At 33.7% G+C, this 18,643-nt stretch overlaps 1 protein-coding gene across 8 annotated transcripts in view; it reads right to left on the bottom strand.

Moving 5' to 3' along the window:
- Positions 1-18,643, bottom strand: part of CCDC88A (coiled-coil domain containing 88A) — a 127,128-nt gene that overhangs the window by 37,242 nt on the left and 71,243 nt on the right. For all 8 annotated transcript variants that reach the window (XM_059078584.2, XM_059078588.2, XM_067007571.1 and 5 more), the window contains exons 11-17: positions 17,999-18,145; positions 17,261-17,405; positions 14,019-14,203; positions 8,395-8,532; positions 5,992-7,062; positions 4,528-4,655; positions 1,425-1,563 (exon numbers count right to left, since the gene is read on the bottom strand). In XM_059078584.2, the coding sequence (XP_058934567.1) occupies positions 1,425-1,563; positions 4,528-4,655; positions 5,992-7,062; positions 8,395-8,532; positions 14,019-14,203; positions 17,261-17,405; positions 17,999-18,145 (1,953 nt within the window). The remainder of the gene's footprint in view (positions 1-1,424; positions 1,564-4,527; positions 4,656-5,991; positions 7,063-8,394; positions 8,533-14,018; positions 14,204-17,260; positions 17,406-17,998; positions 18,146-18,643) is intronic.

The raw sequence follows: 18,643 nt of genomic DNA, 5'->3' as shown, positions 1-18,643 counted from the left end.
TGGCATCTGGCACCAAGTTTTATTTTATTTTTTTGGACAACCCTTTATGTTAAATAAACAAAGTTCCAGAATTTCTTCTGTAACAAAATATGTTTCATGTTAATGTCTGAGATAAACACCAGCAATGATGGTATTGGCAAATGAGGAACAAATCCTTTTCCCCTTCCTGCATGAGAAATTCATCTTTGGGTAACTGTTTCTCTGTAAACCTGACAAAACTGGAATGTTCTATGTTACCAGGCAAGACTGCTTATGGGAAAAATGATCTCTGATTGCTAAATTGTATTTGTAATTAAGAGAACTATAAATACCTAATAGGCAGCTACACCTTTGAATTTCTCTGAGTGCAGCAACTCTTAAATCTTAAGCCTGTGAAGATCTTAAATCCATGCCTTGGAGTTGTTGCAAGAGATGATGACTGCTACGAAGCACGAAGTCTCAAAGCCAGGGCAGCTCCCACACACAACCAACAGTCATCTGGTGAGAAGATGACTCTCAGACAATTATGTGAAGAGGGAAACCTGACAGTGCCCTACCATCAGCTTATATTTCCTATAGTGTTCTGAATCATATGGTTCTAAATGTGGCCTATAGTAAACTTGCTGGTCTGAATGTTTGGTTGACTGTAAAACCATTCCGGGTATGACTACAGAGCTGATAAAAGGGAGAATAAGGCAGAACACGATTCTACCAATCTACCATACACTAACCCTATGGAAAGGGCAAGCCCCTTCCATTTCAGTTTATTCAGGTGGGGAAAATAGTAGCCCCTGCCTCACATACTTCAGTGAATAATTCCAAATATCACAAGAAAACAAATTAGAAAAGACCTCAAATTTTTGAGATCAAGTGCTTTCTTATACCACACGTACTATTTCCTTCTACTTGCTATCCTCACGCCCATATCTTTGTTTATCAAACTTTTACCTGGATTCTCAATAGGAAAAGAGTGCCCGTGAAGTGTCAGAATCACAGAGAGTTCTTCCCAATGAAATAAGCCTGCCTCTCCCCCATCCCACTCTCACAATTCTGATATGTCCCTTACTGCATGAGGGACATTCATAGATGAAATAGGATTGAATAAATTATAGTGTATAGACAAAATAGTTTGTTACAAACTAAATGACAAAGATCTGCTTAAGAATATTCTAAAATTTAAGAAAAAGGAAGAATAGACAAAATGTTAATAAAATTATGTTTCATTTTTATTTTCTACTTTACACTTTTCTGTCCAAATATTTGACAATTAGGGAGTTCCCTGGTGGTCCAGTGGTTAGGACTCGGTGCTTTTACTGCCAGGGCCTGGGGTCAATCCAGGATCAATCCCTGGTTAGAGAACTAAGATCCTGCAAGCCGTGCAGTGAGGCCAAAAAAGAAAAACAAAAAAAGACAATTAAAATTATTTCCAAGGAAGTCACACTTACTGTTTTAAGTTCTTGGCGCAACTGCTGGTTATAATTTGTGGACTCTTCTAATCGAGCTTCTAATGCAGCGATTTTTTCTTCTTTTATTTCAAGGGACTTCTTTAGAGTAGATTCTAATTTTGATTCCAAAAGTTTGTATCTATTATCCAAGTATAAAAATAATATATAATATAGTTCATTATTGGAGGTCAGAAAATTATTTTTAAAGATAATTTATGACCACAGATACTGATATTATAAATAGACTTTATAAAATAGTCTTTTTTAAAAAGAAGCAAATTAAATTATCCTGCTCTTACTGCCCACTCCCCCTTTTAAACTATTCCTGGTAATGAAAAAACAAAAAAATCACTGAGTAAATCAGTAAATCACAGTTCCAAATTACATTTTAGGCTGTCAAAAGCAAAAATTAGTACTTAAAAAAGGCATCTGGAAGATCTGAGTCTCAAAATATTCCTTTCAGTTTTATAAGAATAGAATCTATATAAAGAGTAAGTGGATGGATTTATCACATTATTAAGCATTTGTCTATGATATTAATATGTAATATATTTATACAAGTACATATGAATAGTTGACTTAAAGCTCACTGAAGACTTTACATTCAGTGCATAGAGTACTTGCAGAATACTAAAAAGAAAAAGGAATGATATGTTAAGACACAAGATACTGGTGACAGAACAGGAAGAGGAAAATAGATCTGAGTGTCAAAATTTTTGTTATCTTTTTGAATGGTGGGTTCATGAATATTTATATTATTTGTAAGTTTTTTGATTTTTGGTTTTTCTTTTTTTACAAAAAAGGACAGTTCATGAACACACTTTGAGAGTGAACCACACACTAGGAATTATGGATTAATCTACTTCTACACCTGAGAACCTCAATGACTAAACCAAATAAAAACCTAAAGTACAAATATGAGAAACATATCATACTCTGCCTCGTACTATAATTAATTTGTGTGTATATATTTTCTGCTCAGCCAGATTTTAAGTTCATTGAGAAAAGAGAACAAATCTCACTCATTTTGGTATTGGCTTGAGTCAACAAACAATTTTAAAGCATGTAATGAGTGTGACTTTGGATATATTAAATTTGTGATGCCTGAGTTCTGGACTGTCCAGATAGAGATGTCCAGTAAGCAAAAACCAATATGGGTATTAGCTGAGATGATGGAACTCATGGAATGGATAAGAGGCTTAGCAACATAACCCTAGGAAACCATATTGAAAGAGAAGGCACAGGAAAAAGAGCTGTTAAAAGAAAAAGACAAGAGTGATCACACTGCACTCTGTTTGCAATTCCACCACTAAATTTACTTTGTTGCACTCTATCTATTTATACATTCAATTCCACAATTAGACTGTATATTCCTTGATGGCAAGAATAAATATCTTAATAATAATTGTATTTTCAAAGGGGGTCAGAGGGAACGACATCAATTGAAAGATGAAAAGGTTAGACTAACAAAAGAATCAGGGATACCATCTGAGATTAGAAGTAAAGACAGATGCAGATACACATAATTCCAAGATGGAGGGGATGGAATGTTAAGGGAATTTATGTCTGTGAACTCTTATTTTCTTTCTGATGTTAAGGTTAACTTACTTGCTGAGAAAGAAGCAGGTTTAGTGGCTTAAGACACTTCGTTTCCTGATGCCCCCAATTTGATCATAGTTATTAACTGTTCTCAATTCCATTTCCTAAAAGTTTTATTTCAATATACATACCCTTATCTCCATATCTAATGCTTTCATTATAAATGAAAATGTATGGATTAATGAATACACTTACATCTTGCCTAGACTATTATAATAGCTTCCTAAATGGTCTCTGTACCTTCAAATTTGTCCCTTTTCTAATCCATCTATAATGTCACTCAGGATTGCTCAACACACCTTTGTGCTTTATTTGCATTGAATGCCCTTCCCCATTTCCACCTTGCAAATTTCTATCATTCTTCAAGATCCAGCTGAAACATTATTATTTATTTGATGCCTGATAATCAGCAGGTAATAATAGCTTAATTAACATTGATTAATTGTATGAAGTAAGGTTTGGGAAGAGATACCACAGTGTGAAGGGCCCCTCAAAAGCTGGGTTTATAAATTTAAAACAGCGTCAGTTAAGGCAGCTGCATGGTTTACTGTACTTTTTGCTCCACATTTAAAATGTCTTACCCATGACAGGTAGAAAATCTGTCTGAATAAAGCAGAGATGCATATTCAGTATCTATATTAAAAGATAGTCAATTAAATTGTCCATTAACGATGTGTTTAACTCAAAAAATATTTTCCCACGAAACATCTATATAGTAATTAATTCAATTAAGATTGCTTGAATTGATTGCTAGAATAAATGCCTCAAATTACTTCTATTTGTTATTATAGAACTAACTTTTAAAAGTATCAATCGATTAACTTTGAATATTCTCAAAATTACATAAATAAATCCCATATAATCAGCATTAATTTTTCCTATATACATTTAATATAAAATATACTTACTAGAACAGTAATAATGGGTAGACAACAAAAATACAAATTATATAGTTACAAAAATTCCAATGAATTAAAATCTAGTGTACAAAAAACAATATTCTTTTTTTTTTTTTTTTTTTTTTTTTTGTGGTACGCGGGCCTCTCCCATTGCAGAGCACAGGCTCCGGACACGCAGGCTCAGCGGCCATGGCTCACGGGCCCAGCCGCTCTGCGGCATGTGGGATCTTCCCAGACCGGGGCACGAACCCGTGTCCCCTGCATCGGCAGGCAGATTCTCAACCACTGCGCAACCAGGGAAGCCCAAAAAACAATATTCTTAACAATACACACTTCTATTCTAGCTGGAATCACATGGCCAACTAGATACCAAATAGTAGACTACTTGAAAATCCAATTAACTGATAGACTATATTTACCATGGTAAATTCTCTTTAAACCTGTTGAACATTCTCAAATTAAAATATATAAGTTAATTTTTTATTCTGTTTGTCAAGCCTTAGTTTTTCACATTTTCATACCTTAATTGCTTCTCAGTCTCAAAATTAATGTTTGAAAAATAAAAAAATTATTTCCACTGTTTCTCAGATAGACTTAGTACTCACCTGTCATCAGTACTCTGCTCATCATGTAAGAGTCGCTCTTTATTTAACCCTATCTTCTCAAGCTCATGAGTTAATTTTTCAAGATCATTATTCATTTGTTGAGTCTTCAGTTTTTCACTCACCAAATCCTTATTTTAAAAGTAATACAAAACTCACATGAGTGTTATGAACATAAACATCCAAGAAATTCAGCCAAGATTCCAACTACCACCATCCAGGAATATATACAATTTCAGGAAAGACAGAAATGCTGTTGCTGAGCTTTTCCTTCATCAATAAAAAATAGTTAGGCAACAAAATTATCACCTAGTTCAAAGAGTATTGTTTTCCTTCTTTTAGTTTGCTAATAGTTCGTTTTAACATTTTAGTGTTTAAAAACTAAAAGGAGAAAACTTGTACTTGTGATTACACACCTTAGGCTTGAAAACTGTGGGGAAAACAACACATATCCATTAACTTTTTAATAATGAACTAGAACCTTATTGCACATTTCTTCCTATGAATATATGTTGGATATAACACCCTTCTCCCACCACAAGCACCCCTCTCCCAGCAGAAGAGGTCTAAGATATTGAACTGAATAACTAGGGGGAATTCTTAGAGATGGGACCAGGAACCTATTGTTCAAGTCTGTAAGACTGTAGAACAACAGAAAGAAAAAAAAAGAAAGAAAGAAAGGATAATAATGGTCCCTTCTCAATGCCTCTTTAGCAGAAAGGCATATTTCCCAATGTGAGCTTCTGCCAGAATGCTAAGATATTTTTCAACTGAACTTAAAGGGTTATCATATATAGTATAGCATAGGGATAGCAAGTAAGAGCCAAGCATGCTATCTCCTGAGCTATACCAACAATTTATTGCCAATCTACTCATAAATTTCAGAATTCTTCTCAACACACAGATCCAACCAACTACCAATTGTTCAACGTTGACCTTTAAATTCAATCTGATTTGCATTCTGTAGCTTAGAAGTCAAAATTCAAGGGGCTTTGAAGTCTGAAAGATCTGGATTTAAATCCAGGAATCCAAATTTACCATTGTGGTCTTAAGTAAGTTACTTAATGTCTCTGAACCTCAGTTTTCTAATCTAATGGAGATAACACCTATAAAGGATTGGCTGTAAAAACTGTCCAGTATTTGGCACATTCAATAACTAGTAGCTATCACATTCAGTAACAGTTTTGATCAAAGGTTTTAATATTACTCTGAAATAAAAGTATAAAATTATAATGTAATAAATAAGTCAGATAACACATGGAAACCTTATTATTACAATTTCTTTAAAAATACAATTTACATTTACTCCTTAGTTTAACAAAAAGTAGGAAACTTGGAAACTGCTTTTAATTCTAAATTTCTACTTTGAACCATAAATAGATGATGCAAATTACTGCAATAAAAGTTAAAGAGCCCTGAGTTAAAAATAAAAAAACATTTATCTGAAATTTAAGTAACTATATTTACCTCTCGTAATGTAACTAAAGTTTTTATATCAATAGTTGCTCTTTTCACAAGCTCCTTATTTTCTTTCTCTAATTCTTTCAGACGAATGCAGGATTCTTTATAAATACCAATCTCTTTGAAAAGGGTTTTGTTTTCTTTTTCCAAATTTCCAATTTTCACATTATTTTCTTCTAATGTGGTATCTTTTATTTCTGCTTGTTGTCGGAGTCTCTTATTTTCCTTCTCCAGTTGTTTCTTATCCTTTTCCAGTTGAGAAGTCTCTTGTTCTAATGATTTGTTCTCTTTTTCTAGCTGTTCTAGTCTTTTGCTAGATATTTTTAACTCTTCTAGGTTTTTTTGCAATGTTTGATTTTCCATCTCTAGGTCTTGTAGTTCACTTTCCAACTGCTGAATTTTTTTATTGCTGTTTTCTAGAGCTTTCTGTAGCCTTTGATTTTCTGTATCTAAACCCTGGTAGCTAACCTCTAAGCGTTCTGTTTTCTTGAAAGATGCTTTCATGAGCTCTAAACCTTTCTTAAGTTGTTCTTTTTCACTTTCCAGTTCTTTGTTTTCTAGTTGTAGCTGAGCCATTTTCATGCTTGCACACTTCAAAGATTCTACATTCCTTCGCAGTTCTAAGTTTTCCTCATCAAGCTGGGAATTCTCTTTCTCTAGGGATTCTAACTGAAAAGTAAGGTTTTTAAAGCTATCCAATGTTTTTTTAAATTTCCTATTTTCTCTTTCTAGCTCTGAATTTTCTTGTTCTAAGGCCTCAATTTTTTCACAAGTAATTTTTAAATTGGTTATCTTTTTCTGTAACAATTCATTTTCTTTTTCAAGATGATGTAACTCATTTTCAAGTTCTTCTGCTCGTTCTCCTTTTTCTTTATAATGTTCCAATTCTTTTCTGATTTGCCTTTTTTCAAATTCAATCTTGCTTAGCTTGCTACTGGTTTCCTTGATAGATTCATGGAGAATTTTATTTTCTTTTTCAATGTCTTTCACCCTTGCTTCAGCACTTATCTGGGAGCGCTGCCTTAAGGAGGACACAGTTTGATTCAGATGTTCATTTTCCTGTTCCAATATTTTAATCTAATTTAAAAAAAGAAAGGAGAAAATTTAAAACTGAACATGAATTAAATATTTTAACTTACATAGTTTTCCCTCCACACCATAAAAAGGTACTAAAACTGTCTACCTTAATTTTAATTCCGACAAATATTTACTGAGAGATCACCATGTACATATACTGCCAAGTCTTTAAAGTTCACATCTTTAGGGAATCCATAATGTAAAGGAATGGTTAAGAGAAATGTACTGAATATTAATCAAAATGATCTTCAGATCATTTATGGTTACATGATTTAAATTCAAATATGAGTATAGGTGAAATGTACATACATATCTTCTGGAAGATACAAGCTTTTACGTTCATTCAATAGATTTCGCAATGCATATACACAGTGAGTCCTCAGTAAATACACTATTTGCTATATGTGCATGTACATTGGTGTGTATTTGTGTGTATTTATTCCCTAAAAGAATTATAATTTTGAAACATCAAAATAACAAAATCTCTGGTACATTTTTAAACTAGTCCATCCAATTTATACCATGGCCTACTGTAATGGTTCTTAAACTTCAGTGTGTAAAACAATCCCGAGAACCTTGTAAAAGCAGAGATTGATGCTTAGCTCTAGAATTTTTCTTCTGTAGCTCTATGGAAATCTGTATTTTTATAGGTGGCCTGAGGACTGTACCTAGATAATACAAATCATTTGACTTTTTTTTTTTTTTTTTTCCTTTTTGGCCACACCGTGCAGCATGCAGGGTGTGGGATCTCAGTTCCCTGACCAGGGATCAAACCCGTGACCCCTGCAGTGTAAGTGCAAGGTCCTAACCAATGGACTGTGAGGTAAGTCCCCATTTTACTTCTAAAAATTAGAAATTTTAAAACAGCCAGTCACTTAATCTATTCAATTCTCAGTTTCCTCAAGCATAAAATGAGAATAACCAATAAACACTTGAAAGCAAGTATGAAAATATCCAAGATATGTGCTGCCACCACTTGTCCCTCCTTAGTGGGATCAGAGTAGAGCTGCATTTCACCCCAACTTCATTCAGGGACTTCAAATTCTGCAGTTCTATTCCACTGACACTTGAAAGCAATTCAAACACAGGTACCACAAAATTTTATACCAGATAATTATTAAGCACACTGGCAATTTAAAAAATTCTAAGCTTTCCCTTCAACTTTTCTAAAATGCATGGGATAGAAACTGAGGTAAAACCATAGTTATGTTAAAATTGAAAAAAATTCTAAAATATTTCCATTTAACGTTATTATGAACATTTTGCACAAGCTTTAAAATAACTTGTGTTAATAAATTTTAAAATATGTTGCTTAATAGGAAATTTAAGAACCTGTCTCTCTGAATTTTCTCTAAGTGTTTCAATTGTTTTTTCAAGCTGAGCTTTCTCCTTCATTAGATCCTTGCTTAAATTCTGACAATTCTGAAGACTTTGCTTTTCTTGAATAATCTCATTTTCAAGAATTTCAACCTGGAGAAAACGAAACCACAAAATAATATATCATTAAATATTTCACAGTAGTGGAAACATGTAAAACCAAAGCTAATCATTGAATAAAAGATAGAACACAGTTTTAATACTCAAATGGTGAAATTTAAGAATTTCATAGAAAAATTCAAGTATTGATAACATTCCAAGCTAATTTTAGCAGCTGTATAAAATGTACAGAACATGACTATCTTTCTTATCCTCTGCATCTTTGAGGGCAAAGTTCTACTTCTAAACACAAACATAACTAAATACATACACACGTGCCATATGAAGAATGTACAAATCTTACTGAAAACTCTCTTGGCTTGAATGGATTTGTAAAGTGAAATTGTAATTAGTCAAGGAATTTCAGTGCTCAAGAAGGAAAAGATGAGAAAATGAGGAAACAAGAAGGGACTTGTATTAAAATAAAAACAAAGGAGAAAGAAAAAAGGAGGCTACTAGAGAAAAATAAGGTCTGAACAAAACTCCAGCAAATACTTAAATTTATTGTGAATTACACATTTTAAAGATATAATAAAGTATGAGGTTAATAAATATGAAAAAGCAAATTCAACTTCAAAATATGCCAAACTATTGATTTCCCATTATATAACATATTCAAACCAGGTAATAAAAAAATAAAGAAGATTTGGGTATGTAAAATACTCCACTTCAAGTTTAAATATTACTTAAATCCTTATATTAATAGTAAGGAACTCTAAGAAGTAATATCTCAAAAGCATCAAATCACAAATCTAATCCAATAACTCAATTCAACATTAATTTATACAATCAGGAAACTTTAAGCTATTAATAACTAATCTGGTTCTCCCATTATTGATTGAAATATATGGATAGTAGTTATTTAATTAAATGCATCTGTTTTGTTATGGAATTCAAGTGAAACATTCAGCTTACAAAAGATATACAATGAATTGATCAAAAATTGCTGGAATCATAAGGATTTACTAATTAGACTTTAAAGCTAATTTCAAAATCAAATTTCCAGATCCAATTATAGTGACAACAAAAATAAAACTGTTCCAAATTCTAAATGGCCACTCTTACTTTAACACTATATTTACTATGAAATACTTATTAAGATTATTTGGTTAATGAACTAAAGATGATGCAAAAATGTTTTAAGAGAGTAAAAATCTTGCAAGAAAATCAAGCAGTCTAGTCTATCTGCATTATCAAAGGCAGTAGTTCTCAAGGCATGGCTCCAAAACAGCAGGATGAACATCCCCTAGGAACTTGTTGGAAATGAGAATTCTTAGCCCCCACCCCAGACCTACCAAATGACAAGCCCTGGGCATAGAGCTCAGCAATCCATACCTTAGCAAGTCCTGAAAGTGATTCTGAGGCATACCTGTTCAAAACTACTGGTCTAAAAATTAGAGAGATTTTCATAACCGAGTCTAGAAACCCAGGATTCATCGAAGGAAAAACTAGACATGGCTGACTACAAATAGAAATAAAAATTAATTCATAAGGACACATGTATAAGAATATTTATTACAGTATTGTTCACAGTGACCAAGAACTGGAAACAAAAGTGAAAGCACATTTTAGAGTATATGTGATGGGAGGGGTTCATGATAAAAATATCAGGTATGCTTTTATAATATGATTTCTATTTATGTATAGTATGTGGGGGGGGGCAGAAAGGTATGCAAAAATAAATTACTTGGCCTAACTGTCCCACAATTGGAAAACAGAATATCTCAGAGATATTGCGGGTTTGGATCCAGACCACTGCAATAAAGTAAATACCGCAATTAAAGGAGTCACATGAATTTTACATCTTCCCAGTGCATATAAAAGCTGTGTTTACACTACACTGTAGTCTATTAAGTGTGCAATAGCATTATGTCTAAAAAAACAATATACACACCTTCAAATACTTTACTGCTAAAAATGTTAACCATCATCTGAGCCTTCAGCAAATCATAATCTTTTTGCTGGTGGAGGGTCTTGCCTAGTTGTTGGTGGTTGCTGACTGACCAGTGTAGTAGTTGCTGAAGGCTGGGGTGACTATGCAATTTCTTATGCGTTGATTGACTCTTCCTTTCATGAATGATTTCTCTGTAGCATGCAATGCCATTTAACAGCATCCGAATATTTTTCAAAATTGGAGTCACTTCTCTTAAACATTGCCACTGCTTTATCAACTTTATGTAATATTCTAAGTCCTTTGTTATCATTTCAACTATCTTCACCAGTAGATTCCATCTCAAGAAACCACTTTCTTCGCTAACACATAAGAAGCAACTCCTAATCCATTAAAGTTCTATCATGAGAGTGTACCAATTCAGTCACATCTTCAGGCTCCATTTCTAATTCTGGTTCTCTTGCTATTTCCTCCACATCTGCAAAAATTCCTCCACTGAAGTCCTGAACCCCTCCAAGTCATCCATCAGGGTCAGAATCAACTTCTTTCAAACTCCTATTAATGTTGTTACTTTGACCTCTTCCCATGAATCACGAATGTTCTTAATGGCATCTAGAATGGTGAATCCTTTCCAGAATGTTTTCAATTGACTTTGCCCAGATCCATCAGAGGAATCACCTTCTATGGCACCTATAGCCTTACAAAATATATTTCTTAAAGAATAAGACTTGAAAGTCGAACTTACTCCTTGATCCATGGGTTGCAGAATGGATGTTGCCTTAGTGGGCATGAAAACATGAATCTCATTTTAAGTCTACACCAGAGCTCTTGGGTGACCAGGTGCATTGTCAATGATCGGCAGTATCTTGAAAGGAATTTTTGTTTGAGCAGTAAGGTCTCAAAAGTGAGCTTAGAATAGTCAGTAAATCATATTATAAACAGATGTGCTGTCACCCAGGATTAGTTGATCCACTGAGAGAGCACAGGGAAAGTAGATTAAGCAGAATTCTTAAGGGCCCTAGGATTTTGGGAATGGTAAATGAGCACTGACTTCAATTTCAAGCCACCAGCTGCATTAGCCCCTTACCAAGAGAGTCAGGCTGTTCTCTGAAGCTTTGAACCTAGGCACTGACTTACCCTCTCTAGCTATGGAAGTCCTAGATGGCCTCTTCTTTCAATAGAAGGCTGTTTTGACTACACTGAAAATCTACTGTTTAGTGTAGCCACCTTAATTAATTATATTAACTAGATATTCTGGATAATTAAATACAGCTTCTACATCAGCACTTGCTGCTTCCTGTTGTACTTTTATGTTATGTAGACAGCTTCTTTCCCTCAATCTCACAAACCAACCTCTGCAAGGTTCAAACTTTTCTTCTGAAGCTTCCTCACCTCTCTCAGCCTTCAAAGAATCAAAGAGAGGGCATTGCTCTGGATTAGGCTTTGGCTTAAGGGAATTTTGTGGCTGGCATGTCTTCTATCCAGACTACTAAAACTTTCTCCATATCAGCAATAATGCTCTTTCACTTTCTTATCATTCATATGTTCACTGGAGTAGCACTTTTAATTCCCTTCAAGAACTTTTTCTTTGCATGCACAACTTGGCTAACTGGTGCAGGAGGCCTATCTCTCAGCCTGTCTTGGCTTTTTTTGTTTGTTTGTTTTTTTGCAGTACGCGCGCCTCTCACTGTTGTGGCCTCTCCTGTTGTGGAGCACAGGCTCCGGACGCGTGGCCTATGGCTCACGGGCCTAGCCGCTCCGCGGCATGTGGGATCTTCCCAGACTGGGGCACGAACCCGTCTCTCCTGCATCGGCAGGCAGACTCTCAACCACTGCGCCACCAGGGAAGCCCCTGTCTTGGCTTTCAACATGCCTTCTTCACTAAGCTTAATCATTTCTAGCTTTTGATTTAAAGTGAGAGACGTGCGACACTTCCTTTCACTTGAACACAGAGGCCACTGTAGGTTATTAACTGGCCTAATTTCAATATTGTTGTATCTCAGGGAATATGGAGGGCCAAGAAGAGGGAGAGAGATGGGGGACTCACCAGTCAGTGGAGAAGTCAGAACACATGCACCATTTATGGGTTAAGTTCACTATCATACATGGGTGCAGTCTGTGGCGCCCCCAAACAATTACAATACTAACATCAAAGATCACTGATTAGACATCACCATAACAAATACAATAACAACGAAAGAGTTTGAAATATTGTGAAAATTACCAAAATGTGACACAGAAACACGAAGTAATAAGCAAATGCTGTTAGAAAAATGGTTCTGATAGATTTGTCTGAAGCAGGGTTGCCTTAAACTTTCAAGTTGTAAAAACCACAATTATCTGTGAAGTGAAATAAAGTAAAATGCAATAAAAAAAAAGGTACACTTGTATTTCTGTTCGAAGTCTAGTTAAAATTCAGGTTTTATAATCCCTAAATCGTGGTCTCTAAATACCACTTCCCACTAAAAGGAACAAGTGCTTTTTGGAGAAATGGCTGTTTTCGGGACTGGGGCAGGAAATGTTTAAGAGAACACTTCGTCATGGTAGAAAGCAAGGAAGCTCTCCAGGAGTGCTAAGGTCATGTCATAGGATTCAGGAAGCAGCTTAAAGAGTTGGGAGAGTAAGAAAAATAAATAGTGTATTAAAATACTTTAAATATTTTTAAATCCATGAGTTCATAACGACACTAAAACAAACAACACACTCACTCATTAACTATCTCAGGAGGATATGAGAGAACTGATTCATTACTAGGAAACTGGTAAATAAAGGTACAGAATCAAACATTCATCCTACTTTACCCCTAAGAGCTGTTCTCAGAGTAACCAGTGGTGGTTTTTCTTTTTTTTTAAACCAATAGTTTTTAAAAAAAAAAGTTTTTTTTAATAGAAATACTCTAGCTACCAAATTAAGAAGGGATGATATAATATCAAGATTTTGTAACCTCTCATTAATTCAGGGATCTAAGCAAATGATTTTCTATGACAACTAACATCACAGAAAGAGAGACAACCAGACATGTGCCACCTGTTTGAGGTTTCTTCAACAGAAAAATTGCTAGGAAAGAAGAGTCAATCTATGGACTAAAAAAGACTTAAGGGACACATCAACTGATTGAATGTATGATCTTATTTGGATTCATATTCAAATAAAATATTTTTTTAAAATCCTAATAGATTTGGAAAAATTTAAATGCTGGCCCCAAACTATGATTTTTTTAAGCGTGATAATGTCAGTGTTCTTTTTTTAAAAAAAATTTCCTTACTTTTTAGAGATTTATACTGAGATATTTATTGGTGAAATAGTACGACATCTAGAATTTACTTCAAAATCATCTAGTGGCTATTAGGAGAGTATCAAGGGTAGAAGTAAGACTGGCTATAAGTTAATAATTATTGAAGCTGAATGAATGAGTCTAGAGCTGAATGAGTTCATTCACTTCACACTTATATAAGTTTGAAATTTTATATAATAATTTAAAATAATATTGAGGGTACACTAAAAGCTGGAAAATAAATGTTCTCAGTGCTATTTATTTATACTTTTACATATACTTTTTATATTACATTAAATATTAATTTTTATTTACCTTCTTACTTAGTCTTTGATTTTCTTTTTCAATTTTCAGGATTTTGGAAGTGGTGCCTTCTGCAGAATCCATAGTACTCCGAAGCTCTTCTACAGTTTTTGTCAAACTCTGATTTTCCATCTCCAACTTCAACAACCTACTTGATGTCAATTCATTTACCTCATGGCCCAAGGATTTTTGTGGTGCTATAATATTGAAAAATACATCACTGGTAAAACTATGTTTACTCTTCACTATTTAAAATATTTAGTGTAAATACACTAAATCACCTGGTCCTTAACTTTATAAAAAATTTATAAAGTTATGCAAGATAGACACAATAAGAAAAGAGATATAAAATACAGGTAAATATTGAATTTCTAATGCATCCATAAGCATTCTAGTAAGAAAAAAAGTACAAAATTTAGACAGAAGTGACTAGACTTTCAGTTCTAGTTCCATGAGAAATTAACTTTAACCTCAATGACTCTTAGGTTACTTTGACAAAACATAGTTATTAACCTGTGTATCTAATAGAGTCATTGTGTGACTCAAATAAGAAGTATAAAGCATATCCTACACCACACTTTCAAAGATAAAGGAAAACAGTTTGAGGGGGAAAAAAATCCTAATCTGATTCTGAGAAAGGCAAGACAGTAGTACACACTGGTCACTTCGAAAAAGTCTTTCTCGGGCTTCCCTGGTGGCGCAGTGGTTGAGAATCCACCTGCCGATGCAGGGGACGCGGGTTCGTGCCCCGGTCCGGGAAGATCCCACATGCCGCGGAGCGGCTGGGCTTGTGAGCCATGGCCGCTGGGCCTGTGCGTCTGGAGCCTGTGCTCCACAACGGGAGAGGCCACAACAGTGAGAGGCCCACGTACCACAAAAAAAAAAAAAAAAAAAAAAAGGAAAAAAAAAACGAAAACGTCTTTCTCTAAATGAAGAATCCTGGCTAATTACGTATAAACAGCAACATGCAGTCCATTTTGCCAACAGAAATCATCTTTCTGAGTAGCTTTCAGCATTCTATTTTTTAAGATAAGAAAACTGAGTTTCGACTTCTGTAAATGATGCTCTCCAGTAAGCCAAAAATAATTATTTTTAATAACCCTGTAACAGACTCATTAAATATTTTGATGATATAAAAATATTAGGATTTACAAATGAAATATGACACTTAGAATTTATTTTGAAATCCTAGACTTCAGGAAGGGAAATAAACAGAAATACAGGAGGGAATTTCTGGGTCTGTCTACTTTTGTGTACGTTTGAAATCCTCCATCATAAAAAGCAAAGAAACACACACACACAAACATGTAGCCACACAAGTCATACATTCTTTTAAAAATTAGGTAGAGTAAAATATCCCCTAGATTTTAAGTAAAGAAAGCCTCAATTCTTATTTCAACCTTTTGTTCTAGTCAGCACACTGTTAATCTTTTATTAAAAGTTAGTATACTAGGTAGTCATTGACTTTTTATAAATTCCATTAGTTGTCCAAGTCTTCTTAAGTACAACTCTAATTGCATGATTTGAGGTCATGCATTTCAATTAAACAAGATCAGGCTACAAAACATGATATGCCTTAATAAAGCTTTCAATACTACATGCTTTGAGGAAGCTTCCAGTCAGACTACAAAGACTTTAAAAGGATACTTACGACACATTTTTAACATGGGAGATTGTCTATATTATATTCTTAGATGAAAAAAGGAACCTTAATTGTATATACACACTGATCTGATGATATAAAAAATAACCCTGTGTGTGTAGGAAAATTCTAGAAGCAAATTTTGTGAAATGTAAAAGGCAAGAAATTATTAGTGACTTTGATTTCCTTCTTTATCTTTTTCCAGAGTTTGCAAATTTTCTAGAAAGTCCCTTGTATAGTTAAAAAAAACTATGCCACACTAAATGAATTTTATGTTCTATGACCCCCGCAAAACTGTGATATTATGATAATAATAATAATAATAAAAAACACTCAAATGCTTACTATTTACTAGGCACAGTTCTAAAGGGCTTCATTAACAAATTCAACCTTCACAACAACCCTGTAAGATAGTACTTACTATTATTATCCCCACTTAACAGGTGAGAAAACTCCTAACAGTGTAATTTTAACTACTGTAGTAGTAGAAAACATTTAAGTCTGAACTGTTTTCTTTGTAACTCAATTCACATGGAATACAGTAAAAAAGTTCCACAAATATTTTAAGTAACACAGCCCGGCAAGTTCATTCTCAGCTGAATATAATCACTTACTATGAAGTCAATTTACTTGGGGTCCCAGAATCCTGAATTAGGTTCTCAAATGTAAAATTAGGAAAAGACTAATAGTAATAAATATGATGAGTTATCTGTAGAAGTAACTTCTTTAAGCGCCAGGTTATAAGCTCTTTCAGACCTTATGTCTACCTCACCACTATATCCTCAGGGCCTGGTATAATATTTTACACATGGTAGGTGCTTAATACATATCTGCTGAAGGAAGAAAAACAGGTATAATAATCTAAATACTGGGTAACTAAGGAATTAGGGGACCAGTCTAATTCAAATAAATGTGACCTGGGTATAATTTCAAAAAAGTATTGTATAGCAGTATTAGCAAACTCAAAGCTTTAACACAAAAAGCCACATTGTATGTGTGTGCCCCAGCTTTAATAAAGAGGACAAGTTAATGTGGAGTCTAGGGAAATAGAGCCAAAAGTTAAAAATTTATCTGGGGTCTTTCATTACCTCCAGGGTATAAATGGTAGGTATAATCCTAAAATCCAACATATTGATGAAAGTAGCCATAAAGATCCTTAACTTGCTTTATTCTGGCTATATATTCACCAAAGAATATTCCCACTGCATTCTGATTTCTTATTTAGGTTTGCCTAAAGTCAAAGAACATGGTGACCAGCTAATGACTTTTCTCTTCTATTTAGTAGATAGCTGTATCTCTCAAAATAAATTAATAAACTGATATCCCAGTTTATTGTGATATGAACATGAAATTGTGCCTAAACAACTGATCGAATCTGCTACTGCACTCAAAGTTGAGTTGTAAGACATGCAAAGATAAGGACCAGACCCAGGCATATGGAAATTAACACATTACTCTGTGAAATTCTATCTAGGGAGATGTGTGGCCTTTTGCGACATCTCCAACCAGGGAAAATAAAGAACAGCAATGAAATATCCAGAAATGTAAGCATAAATACAACTTCATTTATTCATTCATCCATTTAAATTTTTAAAAAGAGTATTGGAAATACCTTCAGAAAGTTCACTAGTTCTGGATATTTGTTCCAGCTCCCAGCCAAGATGTAATGATTCATCCATACTTTGTTTCTGTGCCATTTCCAAAGTCATATTTTCTTCCATTAATTCTTCAATTTTTTTTCTATCCATATCACGCTCCTTTTTTATTGGCAGGGAATAGGGAGAGAAAAGGAAGCTAAGAAACACTACAATTTCAAGCTAATATTTTATTACTTATAACTTTCATTTATCAGAAACTGTATAAAGAGATAAACTGTGAGTTCCTTAAAATTTTCACAATTTGAAGCTAATAATCAATTATAATTATTACTGCTGGTCACTAAACTGATCAGGTCTCTGACATCCTTTTATAGTGATCTTTGGGGACACTGAAAACACCTCTTCTTAGTCATTATATTGTTTTAATGATATAACAAATGATTTCTGACCCAATGATAAATTTTAGCAAATAGCTGTATTTCTATATTCTAAAGGAGTGTTTGTACAATGGCTTATTAGGGTTTTCTGAAAAGCAGTAGTCAAAATTAATAAATAATACCCCTCTGTAACAAAAGCAGAAATTTCTACTACTTCTGAATTCATATAAAATTGGAAGCATCTAATTTATTTACCTATCTCTTCTCTGTTAAGGCCTTAAGGACACTAGCCATCCTTGTCACTATAGGGAAATCAGATAAATCTTAGAATTTTTACTTAGAGGCCATGTAATAGATCTACCTTATAATACATACCATTTCCATATCATGCAGTTTAGCCTTCAGTTGTAAATTTTCTTTCTCTAATTCATGTAATTTATCAGAACGAGCTCGAGTTCCTTCTAATTGGTCTTCCAACATGGTTTTTGTTTCTAATAAAACTTGATTGTCTTCTTTTAATTCCTATAAACATTTCAAGTAGGCTTTATTTGTCACAAATACATTAATATGTTAATTTTTAAAGCTGTGAAACATAAGAATTCTTTATTATAAAGTAAGACATTAAGCAGTCTTTATCAACAGTTCTATGCAAGAGTAAAGCTACTGAATAACAGAAACATAGTTGGTTTCATTTTATTTCCCAGAATTTAAGTTATTATATAAACAAAATACTCAGTACTCACATTAGGATGAATAATACTACTATAATTTCACATAAAATTTTCAGGGTATATTTAAATTCCTTAGTCACAAGGATAAAGAACTCAGTATAAGTAGTCTTCCAGATATTTAAGACACCAATCGCCATAGAATCAGGGCTTAATTTATTTACTGAAATAGATTTAGGTTTCTCTCTACTTGAAAGTGAAGAATTTGGGGTTTTTGAGTAAAATACCAAGAATTGAATTAAGACTCACAGAATCATAAACCAAGGCTTTATCAATAAATATTTTATATAAA

This window comes from Kogia breviceps, chromosome 11 (genome assembly GCF_026419965.1).
Source record: "Kogia breviceps isolate mKogBre1 chromosome 11, mKogBre1 haplotype 1, whole genome shotgun sequence".
NCBI classification, from domain to species: Eukaryota; Metazoa; Chordata; class Mammalia; order Artiodactyla; family Physeteridae; genus Kogia; species Kogia breviceps.
The sequence above is the reverse complement of the archived record's forward strand: the minus strand, read 5'-3'. Positions and strand labels throughout refer to the sequence as shown.